Source organism: Callionymus lyra, chromosome 2, assembly GCF_982586985.1.
Source record: "Callionymus lyra chromosome 2, fCalLyr1.hap1.1, whole genome shotgun sequence".
NCBI lineage: Eukaryota > Metazoa > Chordata > Actinopteri > Syngnathiformes > Callionymidae > Callionymus > Callionymus lyra.
The window spans coordinates 7375463-7397294 of NC_141819.1; the positions used below are offsets into that span (position 1 = coordinate 7375463).

Here is a 21832-nt window from a genome sequence, read left to right on the forward strand (position 1 = left end):
ACCACACTTCCCCCCACAGGTCCCACCCCAGCCGGTCAGGTACGCATCTGTGAACACATGAGTGTAGAAATGTACACAACCCAATCTGACTGCTTTCTGGAGTCGGCCCTAGAGAGTTCCAGAAGACTATGTCCCTCATAACGAAGGCAGGAACAATCAACATGTGGCCCTTGTCTCGAACTGGATGAAGTCGGAGACCCCCAAAACCACTGTTGAAGACTTCTCATATTTAACAAGCCCAGTCTGACCACAGGGTTGGCCGCTGCCATAAGACCCAGGAGTGATATGAGGTTTTTTCGAACCCTGTCCAACTGGCGTAGTAATGACACCCTTATCTCGCTAGTTCTGGAGTCCAGATGCAGAACGAGGTAGGACATTTGTTGACTTGGTTCTAACATGCTTTACTCCATGTAGTGCAGGAGAAGCAGGTCTTTGTTCTATAGGGACACCGGATGGTGAACTATATATATATATCGCTGAGTAGATAGATGATGTAGATCCGAGGTGACTGAGTGAAAAGGGGAGACGAATGGCGGGAGGGCCTATATAGAGGGGCGGGCCCTTCCCCCCAGTTTGGCGGAGAGTAGATTAAATTTATTCAGGTTCAGAGGCGGAAGCCTCAATGGATAAACCAATAGCGAAGCCCATTAGGGGTGTCACACCCTGAAGATGACTTGTATTGGTGCATCGTTTAATACTTATATAATACTTTATTATTTGTTTACTTTGAGCACTTTATATAGCCCTGATGTTTTATTTTTTCATTATTTAGAAGAAACAACAGTAACATTCTTTCCTGCTGGAGGAAACTGAAGGGAACACTTGGGACTCAAATACAGCAGAATGTGGTTATTAAAGTGATTCACACGACACAACAATAATCATTAAATGTTGGTTTTATTTTTTATCTTTTTTTTTCCTTTATTTTCTTTTTTCTCAAAGTCGCTTGATAATCTTGACAAAATTGCAACATATTCCATACGTTTCAAACCGAAGGTGTGTCCGTTTCTATTCCAGATTAGCTGTGCAGAGAAAAGTTGTGCGCTGTTCTGGACATGTTAAGTCCTAAAATGAGGAAAGCAGCTTTGACCGTACAAAAAAAAAGAAGAAGAAATAAGGACTCGTAGAGAGACTCCACACATGGTGAGACCATAATGTTCAGGGTCGGTGTCTCTCTGCACAAGTTCTGGTCTGAGTGATTTGAAACACAGGGGCTCAGTAGCAGAGGTGTGTGTGTTAGTGACATAGTGGGGGGGCAGCACAGAACATATACAATGGACAGGCCAAGCACACAAAATGATTCCTTCCTGAGACATTGGTGTGTGTACAGTAACGATGGTCAAGATGATGTGAAGGCGTTTTGGCATTAAGTGTATCACAGGGTGTGAGGTTGCTCTGGATCCTGCATGTTTCTAACACAGGGGACGATGCGTGAGGACAAATATCACATATGGGACCTTCACGATCCCCCGTCCAGAGGGACCACTACAATCTAGTTTTCCCCACCACGACATGACACGGACCCACATAGAGGCTTTTGAGAATCACTTGTATTAAATACAGTGTGTATGTACACCACTCTTCACATTGATCAATCTCACGAAGCTGCTACAGGAACGTCCGAGCCCGAGATGTGATCCACCTCAACACTTCCAGACTCCGTCTCTGTCTGCTACATGGCCAGAAAGCTATGCCCCGACTGGAGTGCTACTTGTTCATACCTACTGTACGTCAAAACAAAAGGGCGGGAACTGAAAAAAAGGGGGGGAACCGTGAACGCCACATTCTGAACAGCCGGTGATTAGTTAAGTGTCCAGTATTTAGTCGGACACAAAAACTTCCTTCAGTAAAATGTGCTCAACAATGTATTTCCTGGAATCACAAACCTATGAACAAAACACATAAAAGGTTTTTTCTTTTCAAAATCAAGTGAAGCCTAAAACTCTTCATAGTTTTGAAGAAATGAATACAGCTTATATACACAAACCAAAGGCTACTTAAAAAACACCTTAATAATGAATCTTCATGAACTGGATTTCTTGAAAGGACCTGTGACCATATCATACAATCATTTGTTTTCCATTCGTCTGGAAGCACAAAACAATACGTGGAAAACAACCTGGAATAGACGGTGACACTCGTAGCGACTTTCTTTTTGTGCACATAAATGTGAGGACTGGAAATAACTTCTGTTTGCTCTTTGTGTTCATCAGAATAATGTACATGTGACATCAAAGTCAAACATCTTCCTCAATACTCTCGGTGGGTACGAAAAGATCCAAACAGTGAAGGGATACAACGGTTTCTCATCTCAGAAAAGGTTTTCAGTCGCCCTCATGTCAAACACCATAGTTCATATCTATATATATTTATATAACTTTGTAGGAAAAAAAAGAAACTTTGAGAGGGAGAGGAGGAGGCGGCTCTTCTAACAAATCCTTGCAGTCTGCTTTAGAGTCCAACAAAAAAGTGTCTGGTGATTCTTGTCCAACAGAAGCCACTTCCACGTCCGCTCCCAACTTGTCCCTGCAGCGATCACATCCATCGGGTGAAGGAGTCGTGGAGGGAGGAGTGGGGGTCAGCAGTGTTTACGGTGGTCTCTCGGAGGCGGCCTTGCTTCCCTGCACACCAGCACAGCGTTCCAGAGTGAAGGGAGGTTCGTGTGGAGGAAGGGGTCGGCTCGTCTGAGTCCAGACTTCCTGCTTTCACCGCGGGAACGTTGTTGGAGCAGAAGTTCAAATGTCGGCCGTCACTACGGCGATTGTGTGGCCGGACTGCTTTGGGCGGAGCTGGGCGACAAACTGGGGCTGCAGCTGCCTGGTGGGGCTCCGCTGGGTCGACCGCCTGCCGCGCCGCTCTCCAGGCCTTCAGAGTTCTCCAACATCTCCTGGATCAGAGGAGGCATGGAGCCGGGGATTTCCATTTTGAGGGTGATGACTCGTTCAGCTCCTGCAGACAGAAGGAAACATCAAAACTCGTCCTCGCTTGTCTCTGTGTATCCATCATACTGTGAATATTATACATGAATACACATCCAGAGCATATTTTTAAAATAATAAAATAAACATTTAACACTGTTCTACATGTTTCAATAGAATAGCTTTTCAAAGCAATAGATTATAGAGCAAAGATTGACATCTAGTGGACTCAGGAGATAATGTCACTACTTCATGAAGCTTCATCGACACATCACCGATATTAGCAGCATGTTATAATAGCTAGTCTTTCGGAGAGGTCTTCTTAAAGCTCACTGTGGTGACAACTGGGCTCTAGCTGATATCTTTGAAAAGGGATGAAAAGCAACAGAATGACCGTTTTCACTACTGTACCTTTAGCACTGATGCTCCTCAGGTCAGTAATCTTCATCAACATTTTTGGAAACATGTGTGGTTTGTGTGGCCTCCTCTTCCTCACGTAGATCTTCAGAGCCTCCAGAAGGGGCTCCTGAAGTATGTCCACCTTATCCGCCTCTTCTAGGTCCTGACGATCTGTCGGAAAAAAAACACGAGAGGACGAATGAGTTTTTTTATTTCAGTAGCAAGCCTCCGTGTACTGGCCTGGACTGAGACACTTGGAAGGGTTCGAATGTTTTTGGATGGTTAAAGAACCGGAGGTGAATCAAAAGGTGGGCCACACAAGGATGGCGTCTGGGTGACGACAGGTAGTTTCTCCAAAAGTTTCTACCTCTTTGAATCGCGCTCTGGACTTGTATCTTTGATAGAAAAAGTGTGTTGCTCTACCTCCACACAGCAAACAGATGGCGCTGAGGAGTCCCGTCTCTGCGTCGTCCATCTCCAGAGGAAGCAGCTGGTTGGCGAAGGCGAACACCAGATCCGTAAGGGGACCGAAGCCAGCGTTGTGCATCTGGGTTCGGTTTAGCGTGAGTCCATCTGAGAAGGTCATGGTGTCCTGTTCTGGTGTGTACCGCGTGCAGATCCGAAGTATCTGTGGAGACATGGGCAGTGTGAATAAGAGTGGATTCAGGAAGGGCCGGCGGGAAGTTGACGTAGATTTAAATGTAGATTTGGAGCCAGGGCCTTCAGTTTTCAAGTCCCTCTGCTGTGGAACCAACTACCGGCTTCAGTCCAGAGGGCAGACACCCTCTCTATGTTTAAAAACAATCTTAAAACCTTACTTTTCGATAAAGGCTATAACTAACTTAACTGTTTATCTTTAGCTGCTATAACTAACTTAACTGTTTATCTTAGCTGCTATAGGCTGAGAATGCTGGAGGAGTTTTAGACACCGAGCTCTGTATATCCTTCTTTTCTGCATTACATTCATCACCTGTGCAGTTTAAACACCTTTTTATTTCTTTCCCGGAGCCCCAGGACCTCCAGAGCTGCTGCTGATCCAGGATCTTCACCACGTCATCAGATCCCGAGTTCTCTCCAGCACCTCCATGGACTCTCCTACACTCTCCTATTTTTTTCTCACTATAATTTCCCTCACTCCTCTCCTTATCCATCTGTCTACTCCCCCCATCCTTCCTCCCAGCCGGTCAAAGCGGCAGGCTGTCAACAATGAGTCTGGTTCCGCTCGAGGTTTCTGCCTTCTAAAAGGAAGTTTTTCCTCGCCATAGCTCACTGTACAGTGTTTCGCTTCTTGCTCTTTGTTGAATTGCTGGGTTCTATTTTTACTTAATCAACTATAGTCTTATTTCAACTGTATAGTGTCTTGAGATAACTTTGTTATGATAAGACACTTTTGTCTAAACAAACACTAAATAAAATTTATTTTTATCACATGAAATAGCCTTGGATTCCACTTCAAGTGATAATTCACCCAAAAATTCCACACGTTTTCTACTCACTCTCATGTCATCTCATGGATTATTTTCCAAGTAATCTGTTCTTTTTATAGTTATAGACAAAAATGTTTTTTCATTTTAATGTAGCGTCTGGAGCTCAGTTGTCTTCGTCTTCATCTTTGTCCAAAAAGACACTTAAAAACATCCAAATACCTCCATACTGCTCGTCTGTAACATTCCTCTTAGATTGAAGAGTCCACATGATAAGAATCATTCATAAAAACACTTAAATGAATCTATATTTTAAATCTGTTTTTAGTGGAAGATCTCAGTCCCTCAGTGAAAAGCTTGCACTCACACTTTCAATGTGTTTGATGAGGAAATACTAGCTGGAGCTGAGACTGGGAACTTCAATAAATATATTTAAACATTTAAAAAAAACAAGTACTTGGATTAAACCTTATCATTTTTAAACGGAGGCGCCACCTACTAAGCATTACAAATGATGACACTGTTAATGAAGCTTCATCTCCCCATCACTAGTTTTGGATGACCAGCATGTCAGTTTAAGAAGAACACACCGTACAACAGTGGTGCTTATTGAAGCCTCTAATATATAACAGGATTGAAAGTAATTTACTTTTCCGCTTTTATAGCTCCATCAGAGTATTACAAACAACAGGTATTTACTTTCTGTGATGTGTTGAAGAGTTGGAATGAAAAAACATTGACTGTAATCTACAGTTTCACCACTAGATGCAATTTCCACAACCTTAAGTCAATAAATAAACACACCAGTCATTCTATCATCACCTGCAGCGAGGAATACTTACTAGTCCTTACAGAATTATTGACAGGGCAGTGCGATATGTAAGATCACCACTAGAGGGAGCGATGTTCTCTCAGGTTACAATTAGCAGCATTTTAGATGGATGATACATTCTCTCTGGAGATTGTTTGGCCTCGAAGGAGACCTCCAGAAGGATCAATAAAGTGTGTTGGTTTGTTCGTTCGTTCTTTCGCTCGTTCCATCCATCCATTCATCCGCCCGTCCGTCCGTCCATCCGTCCGTCCATCCATGCATGCATGAATGAAGCTGTTTCGTTATAAAATTACGTTAAACGAAACGTAACGTCCTCAAAGACATTCCTTAAAACATTTGCCACATCAAGACATCAGTGTAGATTCACCACATGAACATGGTCAGAAGACCAGTGTAATGAACTTATCTTCATTGGAAAACATCTGTGAAAGCTCACCCACTCCTCAGGATCTGTGTCAACATTCTTCCAATGATAAGAAAACCCCACACCAGGTGGAATTGGCATTTCACAAACTTCGAGTGAGTAATCACAGCAGAGGAGGGATATTTCAGGGCAATAAAGTCCATTAGCCCGACTTCCCGAAGCAAGGAGGATTAGAAGTTTGGTCAAGCTAAACCTTCAATGACCGAAGAGTTCAACACTTCATGGTGAGATTCCGACCAACCAAGATCAGATAAGAACTTTTATGGCTTCCAGCAGACACAGAGTCTGTGAAGATGCAAACCAACATTGAAAGTGCTAACAGATGTGTTCACAGGCAAAATGTGTGTGTGTGTGGGACTTGGATAATATTAATTGAAATGTGTATTACCTCCTTAAAGAAATATACTTGTAAGTGAATGGAGCTACGTGCAAGGTGTTTTAAGTTATCAAAATGAAAAGAAATCACATATAAAATATAAGAATTGAATTAATCATTATCAAAACCTTCATTTTGTAATACGTAGTCCAAATTTGTCATGTTTGGTGTTATTTGAATGTCCGCGCTCCGTGGGAAAATAATCTAGAAAGAACAAATAGTTTTAAAGCATTTTTAATGTACATATGATTTTTCTTATGTGACGAGAAGAAAAGACAATTGGAGAGGTAAGAAGGAGGAGGAGGGGGTGTCAGTCTGGAAGGACCCTTTTCCCGCCGAAGAAACGTCAACCAATCATAAGGGTTTGCCCCTTTTTACAATCACTAAGTTTCAACATAAGAACTGTGTTCAACTTAGAGAATTCGTGTTGTTTCCTCCAAAAGATCAGAGCGTACCCCTTAACATCAGGGTGTACCTCATAACATCAGAGTTTATCACCTCCCGCGTGATAAACTGGGTCATCACCAACTTTGCCTTCAAGACGATCTCCGGCCTCCTAACTTCAGCTCCTGCAAGTCCAAACTGAGGACCGCACTGAAGGACCCGCTTCCAGCATCCTTCCAGTCTCTTAATAATCTTGACCAGACCGGTCCGATTATTCCAATATTCGCAGCACGTCTCCATGACTGCGAATCTCCATCAAGAAGCAAAAAGCCCGTGAATCATCCTTACCTCCCGTAAGAAGAAAGTGTTCCTGAACTAAAGACTTTCCCTCAGCAAAGTGAACATTCCAGGCGTTCAGCGCGTTCACGTGAGGTGTCTACAACCAGGAAGCTGACACTGTGATTCATCGGACCGTTCGGTGTACCGGACGCAATCGCTTGGCCCACTCGTCGAAAGAACTTTGATTCCCTCGTTCCTGACTGTCCTCATCATCCTCTCCTTCATCCTCATCCTCCAACTCCGTTGACATCCACCCGCTTGCCACCTTCATCTGGTCTCCAGCTGCTGCCTAAACCTCCGTTCACCATCTAGCGTCAAGTAAGAAGCTGATCACTTCATCTTGAACAAATTGATTTGTGTCTGGGTTGTTTAATATGCGGGTAGTCTATTAAGATTTCGTCCATGATTCTTTTCCCGTTTCCGTTTTTATTCTCGGTTCCGAAACTTACCATAACATACTCATTTTTGTCATTCATTATTCATCCCTTTTTAAATAAATCTATAAAACGTCACGTCGTTGTTCGTGTCTCTATTCTGGTGTAATAACGGTCAATTTAAGAGCCTCTTACTCAGTAAAGAACAGATAATCACGACAAAAAGTAGTAAACTTCAGTTAAATGAGATTGATTAGAACTAGTGTTTCATAGTTAATTAATTAGGCCAATTAATTAATTATTATTCACGTAAATTTAATAGTTTCCCTTGCACTATAAAACAAGGGTGGTGTCCCCTTTCTTCAGGTAAATCTTACCTAGAGGCAATTTGAAAGTTAAATCTACCAGAACTTAGATGTTTTCAAAATAAACCTTTTTATAAGGAATAAAATCACTACACCAGCATGGCCAGGAGAGCAGAATGACAAGATGAATTTTCAGAATACTAAATGTATTTTTCTTGTTCAATAAAATATTTTCAGGTGAAGAGACGCCAAAGAAAGAAGTCACATGAAATATATATCCAAATATAAAAGTGTTTTGAACATACATATCAATACTGTGGTTTTCTAACATGTAATGATCATGAATCATGAATCATTCCGACCTTAGAAAGAGCTGGGAAAGTTATGATGAGTTAGCATTATATATGTGCCTCAGACCGTTCTATAACGTCAAATAAAAGAAGTTTCAAAGTCAATTCTAAGGAGGAGAGAAATCCAAGGACAGAGGGGTGGACCATCTCCAGACATTGTGGGAGTGAGGAATCAGATGTCACCCACCAATCAGGAGCACGAGTGGATGGCTTTAAAAAAAAAATGTGCGAAATGACCTATTCTTTTGAACCACTCTTAGAATAGAATAGAATAGAATAGAATATAAAACCTTTATTCATCCCCAGAGGGGAAACACACTTTTACAACAGCAGCGGCAGCACAATGGAAATAAAGTGCAAGGAAAAAAACAAATAATAAAAGTATAAAAGTAAATAAAATAAAACGATCTTAAAAATATAGAAATTATTTACAATATTAGAAAATTAACACTTTTAACAAAATAAAATAAAATAAAATAAAAATAAAAATAAAAATAAAAATAAAAATAAAAATAAAAAAAAATAAAAAAATTAACACACTAGAAGAAAAAACACACTACGGATTAACATCAGGATATTTGAAGTAAAGAGTTAAATATCCTGACACCAGTCGGGATGAAGGACCTTCTATAACGCTCCGTCCTACACTGGGTGTGCCTGAGCCTGCCACTGAAGGAGCTGCTCCTCCACGGTCAGGTGCAGTGGGTGAAGAGTGTTGACTCTTGACACTCTTCCTCTTGTCCCTTGACTCTCTGGAGACTTCACGCTGGACTCTTGGAGTCTCTTCCCCTTCCTTCTTCAACCCCATTCCTGACTCCTGCCCTCCTCCCTTTCTGCAACAGTGTGGCACGTCTCTCCAGCTGCAGTACTTTTCAAGACACAAGCAAGCTGCACGCAACCCAGCAGCCAGCCAAGCAAGCCTGAACCTCTGGCTCCTAGAAGCAACCAAACTGCTCTTCCAGAAAAGACTTGTGACCCTTGCACCTAGTAAAGATAAGTCTCTGGTTGGTTACACCAACGCGGTCAAGGACAGCCTGCAACAAAGAACCAGGACCGGACCCAAGAAGACCGTCCGCGCTTTCCTCCGCCAAGCCTTCTTCACTGTGGTCCCTGCGAAATCACGCCCGACATCACTGTATCCAGGGCCTTCAGTCCTGCTCCTCCTGCTGCTGCTCATCCTCCTACTCCTCCTCATCCTCCTCATCCTCCTCATCCTCTTCACATCAACCTCCTCGTCATCATCACGCCTTCCTCTCTCCTCTCGACGTCGTAAGAAACTGTAACATTGTCTCTCTTGCATTGATTGATGTGTTGGGATTTTTCAAATTGATCAGAGGTAGCAAGATTAGCTTAAGATAAGTTGTAAAGCTTTCCCAGAAGTTGACAATTATCAAAGCCTTCAAGTCCGTTACTTTCTGAATAATTAATATTATTCCTTCCATGATATCAAAGCAAGCATCATCATTCCATTACATTGTTCTTAAATTTTTGTCTTTGTTTCGTTCAATAAATCCTATAAAAAGTACGTCAGTTGCCTTTACAATTTTTCATATTTTTGTATAATCAATTTAAGAGCCTCTTACTCAGTAAAGAACAATAATCACGAAAACAAGTAGTAACTTCAGTTAATGAGATTGATTCAACCCAGTGTTTCATAATTAATTAATTAGGCCAAATAATTGATTATTATCCACGAAAATCTTACAGTTTCCTTTGGACTAGAATACAAGGGTGGTGCTCCTTTCTTCAGGTCATTTTACCTAGAGGCAATTTTAAAGTTAAATCTACCAGAACTTAGATATTCTGAAAATAAACCTTTTTATAATGTATATATAACATTACTACAGAATAATAAAACATAAAACAATTTACCGTAAATATCATTTATGACACTCGGAGCATGACATTAAATTAAGTTTACTTCATTTTCATTCTCTTTCGTTTTAAATCTTCCGCTACTTGTGCTTCAGTCGGTGTTTCAACAATAAAGTCCCCGAACTCACATGAACGTCACTTCCTTTGTGCAATAATGCCACACATTTCCGTTTTGGCTAAATGTCAGAGTGTTTTCGCTTAAATTTGAAGTGTAATCGCTTCGGTATTTGTATTTGTTGTGAGCTTTGTCGGCCACCGGGAAATATCTATTCAGTGTTTTAGCGAGTTAGCTCTCGTGTTAACGCACCACAGAAAGTTACATTACAGGTAATATCTTGTGATTTATCTTTTGTATCATCTAACCTGCCTGAGGACAACGGAAGAAAATAAGCTATTGTGTTAACTCTGGCATATTTACGCTGTTGCTCTATGCTGAGGAATATGCATCGTCCTAATTCAAATAAATAAATAAACTGGTTGATGTGCAGGAAGGTCAGTCAGAGATCTCTTCTCACGACTGCACGTCAACCAATGGGTACAATAACCACAGTATGGTATATTATTTGCTGATATATATTAATATTTAAAGAGAAATTATGTGAAATTGGATCTTTTTTCAACGGCACACCTGACAATAATACTTTTAAAAAGATACTATAAAAAATATGTGGGGAGGTGGGGGATAAATAAAAAAAATTAAAGAAAGTCCAGCAGAAAGTATTAGGGATTATCCAGGAATCCATGCTTGAATATGGCGTCGATTTGGTCACAGGCCTCCTACATGACCTCAATGAGTGGCACTTTACTCTGGGGCTGCAGATCATACACCTTCCACCGCCATGTTGAAAAGAACTCCATACTCTCCAGAAATTAAGAGTATGGTGGAAGGTATAGCACAGAACATTAAGGATTGTGCTGAAACCAGTTGTGGACCTGTGCAGAGAGGTGGAATGATACATTGTTCCAGATGACAATGTTTTGCATCTGTTGTATTTGGTTCACTGTGAGGATGTTGTGCAGTTGATCCAGAAATGCTGCCTTTTTGTAGAGCATGAATCTGATTGTTGTGTCTACAATTAAGCAATCATGTGCATCTGAGTGTTGTGTTAATTAAATCATGAGTGTGATCATTTGAAAGTCAGTGTTTTGCAATTTGCAAGGAACTGATATCATGATATATGTGTCTAATGTATACAAGTGTGTTTAGGGTTTTGCAATTGATTGTGTTCAGTAATTTGCAAAAAGTGTGAAGCTGACATTGTGCTTATAGTTGTGCTAATCACGGCTGGAGTTTTTTTCCTCGAATGTAAGGTTTTTATAATTGTGTATGACTTTTGATTTTAGTGTTCATACAATACAAAGAAACTTTAACATGGTTGTTTTCGCTGCAACGGCCTTTACAAGTGGGTCCAGTAGACTTCAGCTTTCCTGACTCCAAAAAGTTGCCTTGTTGGTGGAAAGTGAGGCCTTTTACAGACACAGCCTACTGCCCCCTGCTGTGTGGAGAGTACATCGTATTTTTCTCATTGTACTAGTTGCAATGAAGATAAATGAATAAACAGAAAGAAACATTTGTAGAACCATGGTTATGTTTTTTTTTTTGTTTTTTTACTTTTAATTCCTTTCAGGAGAGAAATGAAAGCACATACAGTCAATAAAATCTTGACAATGAACCAGAACACAACACCTGGTAACAGTCTAACAAGAAACACAGGTTTCATGAGTCACATACTTTTATGTCAGTCTAACCCTGTGTTTGATTAAAATTATTATACACTATACGTATACGCCATACTTAAATTAATGCTAAAAGATAATCAAACTATATAGTTTAAATGACTCGCTTCATCTAAGAGCTTAAATGTTTGAATACACATTCACAATCAACATTCCCTCCGGACTGACACAATGTTTCAAGACCAGCTTGAGACAGAATTAGAGATACAACATCGATTATTTAAAACATCTTTATATCTGCCAATCACACCTTAAATCGTAGATCAAAGAACGAAGCAAGACACACCAGGAAAAGGGGGGCTAAAATACGGAAACCCCCACCCGAGAACATTTGAATGATTAGATTACAAGGAAACAAATTAGGAAGTTCTCTCTACGGGGATTGGGACACAGGGATAAGAACCATTTGGCCGGAAAGGACGACCCCCTGGGCAGGAAATTTGCCTTAAATATAGCGATGTTTCTACAGATCGGGACATTTTCTCCCGGGCTATTGACCTGTTCAGTCGCCGGAAGAAAGTGTGTCCGGTCGCGATCGTAAAGCTTGTATTTTGTTTGACTTGAAGCGGCGAATAAACGACCCGTGACACACTTGATTCTCCATCTTTCTCCGCGAAGCGAAGTATAAGAACCGGAAGTGACGTTGTGTTGGAGCGAACGGAACAACTACGTGTTTTGACTGTTTTAATTGTGTGCAGTCATTTGCAAAAAGTGCGAAGCTGACATTATGCTTATAGTTGTGGTAATCAAGGCTGGAGTTTTTTTCCTCGAGTGTAAGGTATTTATAATTGTGTACAAATTTTAGTGTTTATCAATCCAAAAAAACTGTAACATGGTTCTATGGCTGCAATGCCCTTTACAAGTGGGTCCAGTAGACTTCAGCTTTCCTGACCCCAAAAAGTTGCCTTGTTGGTGGAAAGTGAGGCCTTTTACTGCCCCCTGCTTTTTTTTTTCTCGTTATACTAGTTGCAATGACAATTAATGACTAAACAGAGAGAACCTATAATAGAACCATGGTTATGAAAAGAAAGGGGTTCATCTTGTGTTTGGGTCAGTCTGAACAAGGAAACTAGAGATCCTCGGAAAACTTTTAAACTTTGAATTCCTTTCAGGAGAGAAATGAAAGCACATACAGTCAATAAAATCTTGACAATGAACCAGAACACAACACCTGGTAACAGTCTAACAAGAAACACCGGTTTCATGAGTCACATAGTTTTATTTCAGTTCAACCCTTGATACCAGCGTCAGAAGGAGTTGATCAGTGTCTTGTTCCATCAGTTCTGGTCAGAAGAAGCTGAATTCTGCTCCAATATGGACCTGAGTAGTAGGAGAAGAAGAAAGCTGCAGACAGGTCAGTGACTCTCTGACTCTCACACAAGTCAGCAGTTGATGAAAAGAAATTAAAATAAATTAATCAGACGATCCTTGTTGATGTTTACAGAAGTTGAAAAAGATCTAGAAATGATGACACAAAAAATCTGAATCTGACCACATTCAAACACCTGACATGTACATGTGTTTATTTGTCAGCACGTGTGGTGTGTGTGTGAGTATTTGTTTTGTATGTATATTTGTGCTTTAACGTGTGTGCTTGGGTGTATTTGGGTGTGTGTGTGCTTGGGTGTGTTTGTGTGCGTGCATATTTGTTTAACTTCCTGATGACGCAGTTTATAAGAATCTAGTATTTTTCAACCTAGTGAGTAATTTGTCTATAAATATTCTTTATCAGCAAATAATATACCATTATCGTGTGTCTGTGCTGTTGTAGTGACTGAGTGTTATCATGTGAGTGTGTATTGTTAATATAGACCAGGGGTGCGTAAAAGTCGAGCCGGTCGAGCCGTGACATAATAAAATATGAAATAAGAAAATAAAAGAGAAGTAATCGACGCAATAACCATTTATGTGACATGAACAGCAGCCAGTCGGAGCTCTGGTCTCTTTCAATGTGAGCGCAGCAAATTCCATATGTATCAAGAATAATAGGAGCATGAAACTTGACTTCCTGACAGGTTTGAAGGTGTCCTACGTACATATTTACTGCTCAGATCCAGAGACACATTAATATCAATATGATAAAAAATAAACACATGTTTTTAGATACATGAGTGGATAATACATTTGACTTAAAATTAAACTTAAAACTTTTGTTTCTCATTTACTAAAATAATGATCTTTATTTATTAAGACAACATGATGTATATGCAATTGTTTTCCAGGCATTTAACGCAATTAGGAAAAAACGAGAAGGAATTATAAGATTGTTTTTATAACGTAACGAACAAAATGGGATCCTTCAAGTCTTCTCTACGAGAGTCACAGACGTTCTTGTGAAACAACATCACGTCAGTTATATCAAAGTGAAGCTTCAGAATGAAAGCAGCTAAAGCCGGTTTCCTTCATGTGATCACGTGATCAGAGCTATATCCTTAAAAACACACTTAAATAAATACACCATCACATAATAACTACATTTTAAAAACATAGTAAGAATAAGTGCATGTGTTTCATCATCACTACAGTGCTTTAAGTTACTGATCTAAAGTTTTATTCTCATTAAACTTGATCATAAAATGATTCAAATAAGCCAATGATAGCCTCTGTAAATACAATATTCTTGTCAATAAACGTGTATGTAAACATATAAACATTTATATTAAGTCTGGTCCATGTCAGTAATGTTTGAAATATATAACAATATAAACTGTTAATCCATTTCATGATTTAATTTGTTTTTCTCACGGAAAGGAAAATCTCGGGTCTCGTGGTTCATTTAAACATGATTGACATATTTTAATGGAGGCGTGAAAAGGGATGAACCCGTCTGAACTCTACTTTGATTTGGATGAAGAAAGTAAAAATGCTTGAATTCCTGTTACGCACAGATTCATACATCTGAATATTTTTATGCACTATTTTCTGGGTTTGAGTGTACAAACTTTTTTAGTAGGAAATCAATGCAATTCTTACATACATGAGGCCTTGAACTTGTCTGCAGTGGAGGATGAGATTTTGAAACTCGTTTGAAAAACATGCTCCATCTAACCCTGCCTGTAGAGGGCGCAGAACGTGTGAAGTAAAATCTGTTTTCCTCTAATGAAAACAGGACATTATGAAAGTATTGATTATAGTTTTTACACTATGAGTCGAGAACAACTTTTGATGTTGACAAGAATGTCACGAGTGTGTTTGTGTGAAGGTGAAGACTCTGCTGAGACTCATGGTGAGGACAGAGACTCCTTTAAATACCCTCAGTGTGAGGAGCACGATGAACAGACCAGCACTCAGAGGTGAGACAAGGACCTCCAAGATTGTCCTCCATGTCTTCATTCTCACTCATTCTACTTCTGTGTTCAAGATCAAAGCAGCAGCAAGAACCTGCTGGACCTGGACCAAGATCTGGACCAGAACCCTGCTGTGTGTCTCTGAAGAGTGATGATTCAATGGGGAGATGGATTGACTTCAGAGGAAGTGAAGAGTCTCCAGGTGTGAGGTGAGAGTGTACAAGTGTGAGTCTACCAGGTTCATACTGACACATTAAACCAGAGAACTTCACTTCACTCTCAACACCAGCAGGGGGAGATAAAGACACAATTAAGAATCTCAAATGTTGCTTTCAGTTGTTTCAAGGTTATTTATGTATTCTGTTTATACTATATTGCATTATTTTTAACTTATTCATATTTATATTTATACTTTTATGAATACATTCACTCAGCTGTATATTTTAACGGTTGCCAAGCAACGAATTTTCGTTGCCAGTTTCACTGCAGGGTTCAAATTAAAAACCTCAAACGTTGCTTTCACAGTTGTAGTGCAGAGGTGGACATGTGCAGCAGTGTGAGGACATCTAGTGGTTCAGCTGGTGAATACCAGGATAGAAAAAGATGAGAGTTGATCAGAGTTTTGTTTTCATCAGGATCCAGCAGGAGGAACCAGAATATTCTGGACTGTTGTGAGTCCTTGAAGTTTAAAGTCTCCATATGTTATAATATTACATTTGAACTAAACAGTTAAGTTTGATAATATTTATATTTTTATTCAGATGGTACTCTCTGTAATTTTGAGAGGAACCTTCAAGTTAGATCGTCTCCACACTGAAGAGCTAATTCACAGTCCTGACTTCATCTCTTCTTCTCAGAGTGGACCATCAGAGCTCAGAGCTTCTCATTGGTCAGCAACATCCCTCACAACTGGAAACCATACGGCTGGTATGTTCATGAGCCAGAGGAGGTCTTAATCCTAGAGGTTCCTTTTGTTCACCATCATCATTCAGCTGAATCCAAGTTTAAAATCTCTGGTCTTTGTGGTTCTTGAGATGATCCACTATCACTCTGACTTTCTTCTCTGTGATTCTGTTCCAGTCACTGGAGAGAAACTTCTACAGCTATATGCAGAAGGAGCTGAAGAGAGTCTGGAGGTTTGTGAGTCCAGAGACTCCACAGACTGAGGAGGAAGATGAGAAGTGGAGAATCATCAGGGAAGACTTCCTCAGGATCACAGTTCATCTCCTGAAGGACATGGAGCAGGAGGATCTGGCCGAGCGTCTGTGGAGCAGTAAGAACATGTGAACACACATGAAGAAGCTGAAGAACACTTTCCTCAGATCTGAAGATTTTACTCCAATTTCACCTTCTACAATCTTCTGACTCATGTCACTTATGTCTTCATTCAGGAAGTCTTGCTTCCTCTCAGTCATCATCAAAGCCAGCATTCAGAGAAATCCAGCCGGATCATCTATATGATGCAAAGGAGCAGGTGTGGTGAACAACGTTGGTCTAGCCCGAGAACACATTATGCAGTCATATTTCTTATGTTGTTTAGCAGTTAGATGGATCCATTTTAACCACACGTTTTCTTCATAATATCCCGTTTCGGTTGCCATAATGTTAATTTTATCTAATTCAGAAGTGCGTTTCTTAGTTACATTCAGGAAGAATATACCTATTGGATCATGTCCATTTTCCCAGCTTCCTAAACCATACAGTCCAGTGTCTTTGAGTGCAGGGGATGAAAGATGAACAGAAAGAGGATTACATCGATTCTTAACACAATTTGCTTTGGCCGTCATTTTAGTTATTGAGATTCGTTGGGCCAGTGGATAGAGATCAGTTTATTGACAATTCCATCTGGAGGGGCCAGTGTTAGCAACAACACTCTTCCAGGATGAACAAAGTGAATCGGTTTTAGATCGAATAATGTTCATGATGCATTCACGGGTGGTACATTTTGCAATAGACCTGCTGAGGTTGCAAAGTGAATCAATCTTACAATTAGGATGCCAGACGAGACAGAGATACTTTGGGTTTGGTCACCAAATGGCATCGTTTGTACGGGATCCACAATCGGCAACAGAACAGTAGTCACTTTGAAATGTCTGATCTTTTCCTACCTCGTCGTTGTAGATAGGAGGATAGTTTGGGGCTTGACGCTTTTGTCTAGCAGACAAATTCATGGGCTTGGCCAATACTACAGATTTTGATCTGGGCTGTAGCAGAATCAGTGGCCTTAGTGGATGTATCTGAGATGGAGAGATTTGTTTCCAGTATGAGTATCAGAATTATTATTTTAGCAAAAATTCTGAACATTCTTGGTCTCTTTAAGGGATGCCAGGTCTTTCGGCTGTTGTCTGACATTTTGCTTTTAGGTCAGATCTGACATCAGCGAGGGATCTTTTGGGATCCTCAGCTTTTGCACAATGGCTTAGATGTATCCAATTGGAGGGCTTTCCCTCCTTAAAAACCTTAATCAAATGAGTTTTGGCTTCCAACACTTCAAACGGACCGTTCCACTTTGGAAGACTCCAGTGAACTCTAAAGTCTGCCAGATCCAATCCCCTGGCTTCAGTTGTAGATCTCCTTCCTCCAGGTCCCTCTGAAGGATTTCCGGCACCTGGTGAGTGAGAGCTTGTGCAATCTTATTCAAGGCAGAGATATAATCTGAAAGATCAACTCTAATGTCGTCAAGGGATCCGTCCGGTTCACTAAACGGACCAGATGTGCTAGGTCCAGGCATCAACCGTCCGGTCAATACCTCATGGGAGAGACCTAAAGTCTCGTTAGGGCATGATCTCATTGCCATCAGCGCTAATGGCAATGCATCAAGCCACTTCAGTTTAGTCCCCACACACTGTTTTGCCAACTTCCTCTTAAGAGTCCCATTCGCTCTCTCAACCAGACCTCGCGAAGCAGGATGATACACAGAACCAAAACTATGTTTGATGCCAAAGAAGTCTTCCACTGTTTTCAAGTCTTTGTTAGAAAAGTGTGTACCATTATCAGACCTAATGCGCCTAGGAAGGCCAAACCTAGGTATCAGCTCTTTTGTCAACCACTTAATCACTTCCGCTGCCGATTCAGTTCTAGTGGGAAAAGCCTCAACCCACCTAGAAAACACATCAACACAAACCAGTAGGTATCTCAAACCTTTTACCCTGTTGTCAAGTCCCATGTCTGTCAAGTCAATAACAATATCCTTCCATGGACCACTAGGGGGCGGAAATGAACCCATCCCCACTTTGAGGGTAGCTCTAGGATTGTACTGTTGACATGCCTGACACTGCAAAAAAGTCAGTTTAGCCACATTATTCAAATGGGAATGCCACCAGAACCTTTCAATTTTCGACACCATTTTCTTGTTGGAAACGTGACCAAGATGCTGACTCTCTTGACACAAACTCTAATAGAACCGCTGGAGCAATAAGTCTCCCATCACTATGCCTCCAGAGTTTACCCACTTTCACAGCACCTCTGTTCAACGACACAGGACTGGCTGAAGACTGCAACTGTTCAACTGTTTCTTCAGAAATGGCCGAAGAAACCTCCCCCTGAAGGACCGTTAAAGCAACCATCAACTTAGCATGATAGCCAGCCGCTAGCTTAGCGGCCTTGTCAGCTTTAGCATTACCTTTAGAAACCACAGAAGTCCCTAATTGATGACCTTTGCATTTCAATACTGCAATTGGTGATGCTAAACCCATCAAAAGATCATTCATTTCAGAGAGATGTTTAATTGGAGCCCCTGTGGCTGTAACAAACCCTTTCCTCTTCCAATGAGGAAGATCGATATGGACAGCATGATGTGCATATGCAGTCAGTATAGATATTAGCAGATTTTCCAGAGGCCAAGAAAAAAGAGCCCTTGTGAGGGCAACGATCTCAGCTTTTTGAGCGGAACAAGGTTGAGGAACAGATACAGCTTCCAGTGTAGAAAACACACCATCCGATGACAATTTCACAACAGAGTAGTAACAAAACAGAGTCATCTCTACTTCTGCCAAATCCACATCAGTTACAGAGTCACAGACTTTCATATCTGATATTGCCAACGCTACACAGTCATGTGGGAGACCAGCTGTCCCCATGTCGTCAGCCATGTTAACACCTTCAGCTGTGTAATTGATGTGAGGTTGGTCAAGGATCTGTTTAAGCCTTTGTTGTCTCTGTGCAGACAAAGTAAAAGCCAAAGACTGTAAAAAACTGGCAACTCCATGAGAGGTGTGGACAAAAATGTTGTGATGTATTACAATGTGGGAAGTTTTCGTGAGTGCCTTAGCTATAGCTATGCAGTGTCGGGTGCACAATGGATGACCCATTTCGATGTTATCAAGGACTGTACTGTAATACATCAAAACCCGGCGTTCAATGTTAGCCTTTTTAAAGAGAGCCGCATTGACAATACCATTGGTCTCACTTACGTCAAGATGGAATGGTTTAGTATAGTCTGGAGGTGACAAGTCAGCAGCCCTAGCCAGGGTTTGTTTCAACTCATTAAAAGAAAATTCTGCTTCGGTTGACCACACAAGTGTTGTCTTAGTGTTCTTGTGGCCAGCTGCTTTCATCATAGCTCTGAGTGGAGCAATCAGAGTGTGGTAGTCTGGAATGAACTGTTTGCTGTAGCCTGTGAGACCCAAGAAAGACATCATGTCTTTGACAGTCACAGGCTGTGGGTGTGTCAAAATAGATTGTCTATGTGATTGAGAGAGTGATTTCTCACCACTTTTTATCAATCTTCCCAGGTAGGTGAGATTTTGTCGACAAATCTGAGCTTTCTGTCTGCTGATTTTATAGACTTTCTTAGCCAAGAAACGTAAAATAATCTCAGTAGCTCTTAAATTATCCTCAGCCGAGGGCGCACCAATTAAAATGTCGTCAGCATAATGCAAAAGAACACCATTCTCAGGCAATGAGAGTTCCTCAAAATGCTTTTTTAGGCAATAGTTAAAAATTGATGGTGAGTCAATGTAACCTTGTGGAAGTCTAGTGTATGTGAGATGTTCTCCTTGGTAGGTGAAGGCAAAGATATTTCTGCTATTCTCATTTAAAGGGATGGAGAAAAATGCGTTGTAGTAGTAGTAGGAATCGGTGCTAGGTGAGAAGAATAGATTGTTATTCTGAGTTTTTACCCAATCACAAGCTGTTTTGCATTTTTTAATCATGGGTCCCAGGGCTCTAGCTTCCCCACCAGCAACAACAGCCAAAGTAACATGAGGGACAGAAGTGTCGGAGAGAGCATAGAGAAAACCTTGTTCGTTTGTTAATTCAACTTCAGCCGCCACACCGTCCGGACCCAGAAAAATGTCACCGCACACAAGAGTCAAGTTCATGTTTGCGACCAGAACGTGCCATTTGTCATCGTAGTCAGGGTCATCATCATCCCAGACATAGTTCATAGTTCAGTGCGGGGGGTCCGCAGGTGGATCATACGAGCGCAGCAGCATAATCCATTTTTTCCAGGTCTCAAAAGTCTTTTCAAGTTGGGAGAAACCATCAGGGGGTTCAATCACGTTGAACCAGTCACAGCGCCCTCCCTCTCTGGTGCGGGCAAGAGTTCATTTTCGGTGGAGAGTTGGGCAGAGAGTTCATGCTTGTGCAGCTCAGGATAATTGCAGCAATTGTAGGTTTCACCATTTGTTAAAACAGAAGAAATAGTAGTATTAAGAAATTTGACTTGTAGCGAGTAGAAGAAAAACAAATAAATAAAATAAAATCTAATGGGAGAAAAATTTATAAAATAATAATTATAATAATGATAATTATAATAAAAATAAAGTAAAAATAAGAATGTAAATTAATAATAAAATTAAAAAAAAGAATATAAATAATAATAATGATAATAGTTAAAAAATTAAAAATTAAAAAATTAAAAAATTAAAAAATTAAAAAAATAAAATTAAAAAATAAATAAAATTAAAAACATTTTTTTTTTAAATAATAATAATAAAATAAACGAAAAAAATTGAAAATTAATAAAAATGAATTGAAATAACAAATTCAATGTTTAAAAAAAAAATTATATTATATATATAATAATATATATATATATAAGGTTATAACTAATTCAAATAATAAGATGTAATTTGTAATTTAATCTGTTTATTTTATGTAATTTAAATGTATTAATCGAAAAATTAAGAATACTGATCTAATTAGATAAATGTGATTGATTTAATTGAATAATTACACTAAATGAGTCAGTAGCAATAGTCAATTAAGAAGTAAGTAAAGGGAAAACCAGCAGGGGGCAGCACATCAAACACAACACCAAAGATCAGGAATTGAGAGAAGAAGAGAAAACAGGAACTAGATGTCAAAAAACGTACACATGTGCAAGCAGTCAATGACACACTTCTTTCAGATAAGCAGTATTAGTTAAACAAAACAACAGAGTTGATCAATTGACCATGTGAAATAGGAGGAGAGGGTGGTTAAGATAATGGGGTCAAAAGGTCATTAATACATGCAGAAACAAAGGATGTCAACAATCAATGTTAATTGTGTTATTGTTATTGAACACTGCAGAAGAAGGAGAAAATTGAAATGTGAGTTGTTTTAGTTTTTCTTCTTAACCCAATTATAACACTAATTAACTGTATAAATTTATATATACCTTAATTAAGAAACAGGAATAATTGTAAAATAACTATTGTAAACAAAGAGTGTTGCTTAATAAAGAGAGAAGATAATCATATTAAACCCAACCAAAATACTTAAGAGATAAATAAAGAAGGGAAGGAAATAAAGAAAAATGGTTAACAATAATACTTATAACAAGAGATAATTGAAATCAATTTAAAAAAAATAAAATAGAAAT

At 39.9% G+C, this 21832-nt stretch overlaps 2 protein-coding genes across 2 annotated transcripts in view; one reads left to right on the forward strand and one right to left on the reverse strand.

The window, feature by feature from the left end:
- Positions 1–878: 878 nt before the first annotated feature.
- LOC148085217 (retinoic acid receptor alpha-like) lies at positions 879–3968 on the reverse strand. Its single transcript, XM_087783372.1, has 3 exons — positions 3741–3968; positions 3330–3488; positions 879–2949 (listed from the first exon to the last, which is right to left on the reverse strand). Exons 1-3 carry the CDS (start codon positions 3955–3957, stop codon positions 2753–2755), a joined length of 573 nt encoding a protein of 190 aa, XP_087639498.1. The 5' UTR covers positions 3958–3968; the 3' UTR covers positions 879–2752.
- An 8999-nt stretch (positions 3969–12967) lies between these two features.
- Positions 12968–21832, forward strand: part of LOC148085218 (protein NLRC3-like) — a 126375-nt gene continuing 117510 nt past the window's right edge. The window contains exons 1-3 of the mRNA XM_087783365.1: positions 12968–13091; positions 14940–15030; positions 15099–15233. Of these exons, the coding sequence (XP_087639491.1) occupies positions 13052–13091; positions 14940–15030; positions 15099–15233 (266 nt within the window). The 5' untranslated portion in view covers positions 12968–13051. The remainder of the gene's footprint in view (positions 13092–14939; positions 15031–15098; positions 15234–21832) is intronic.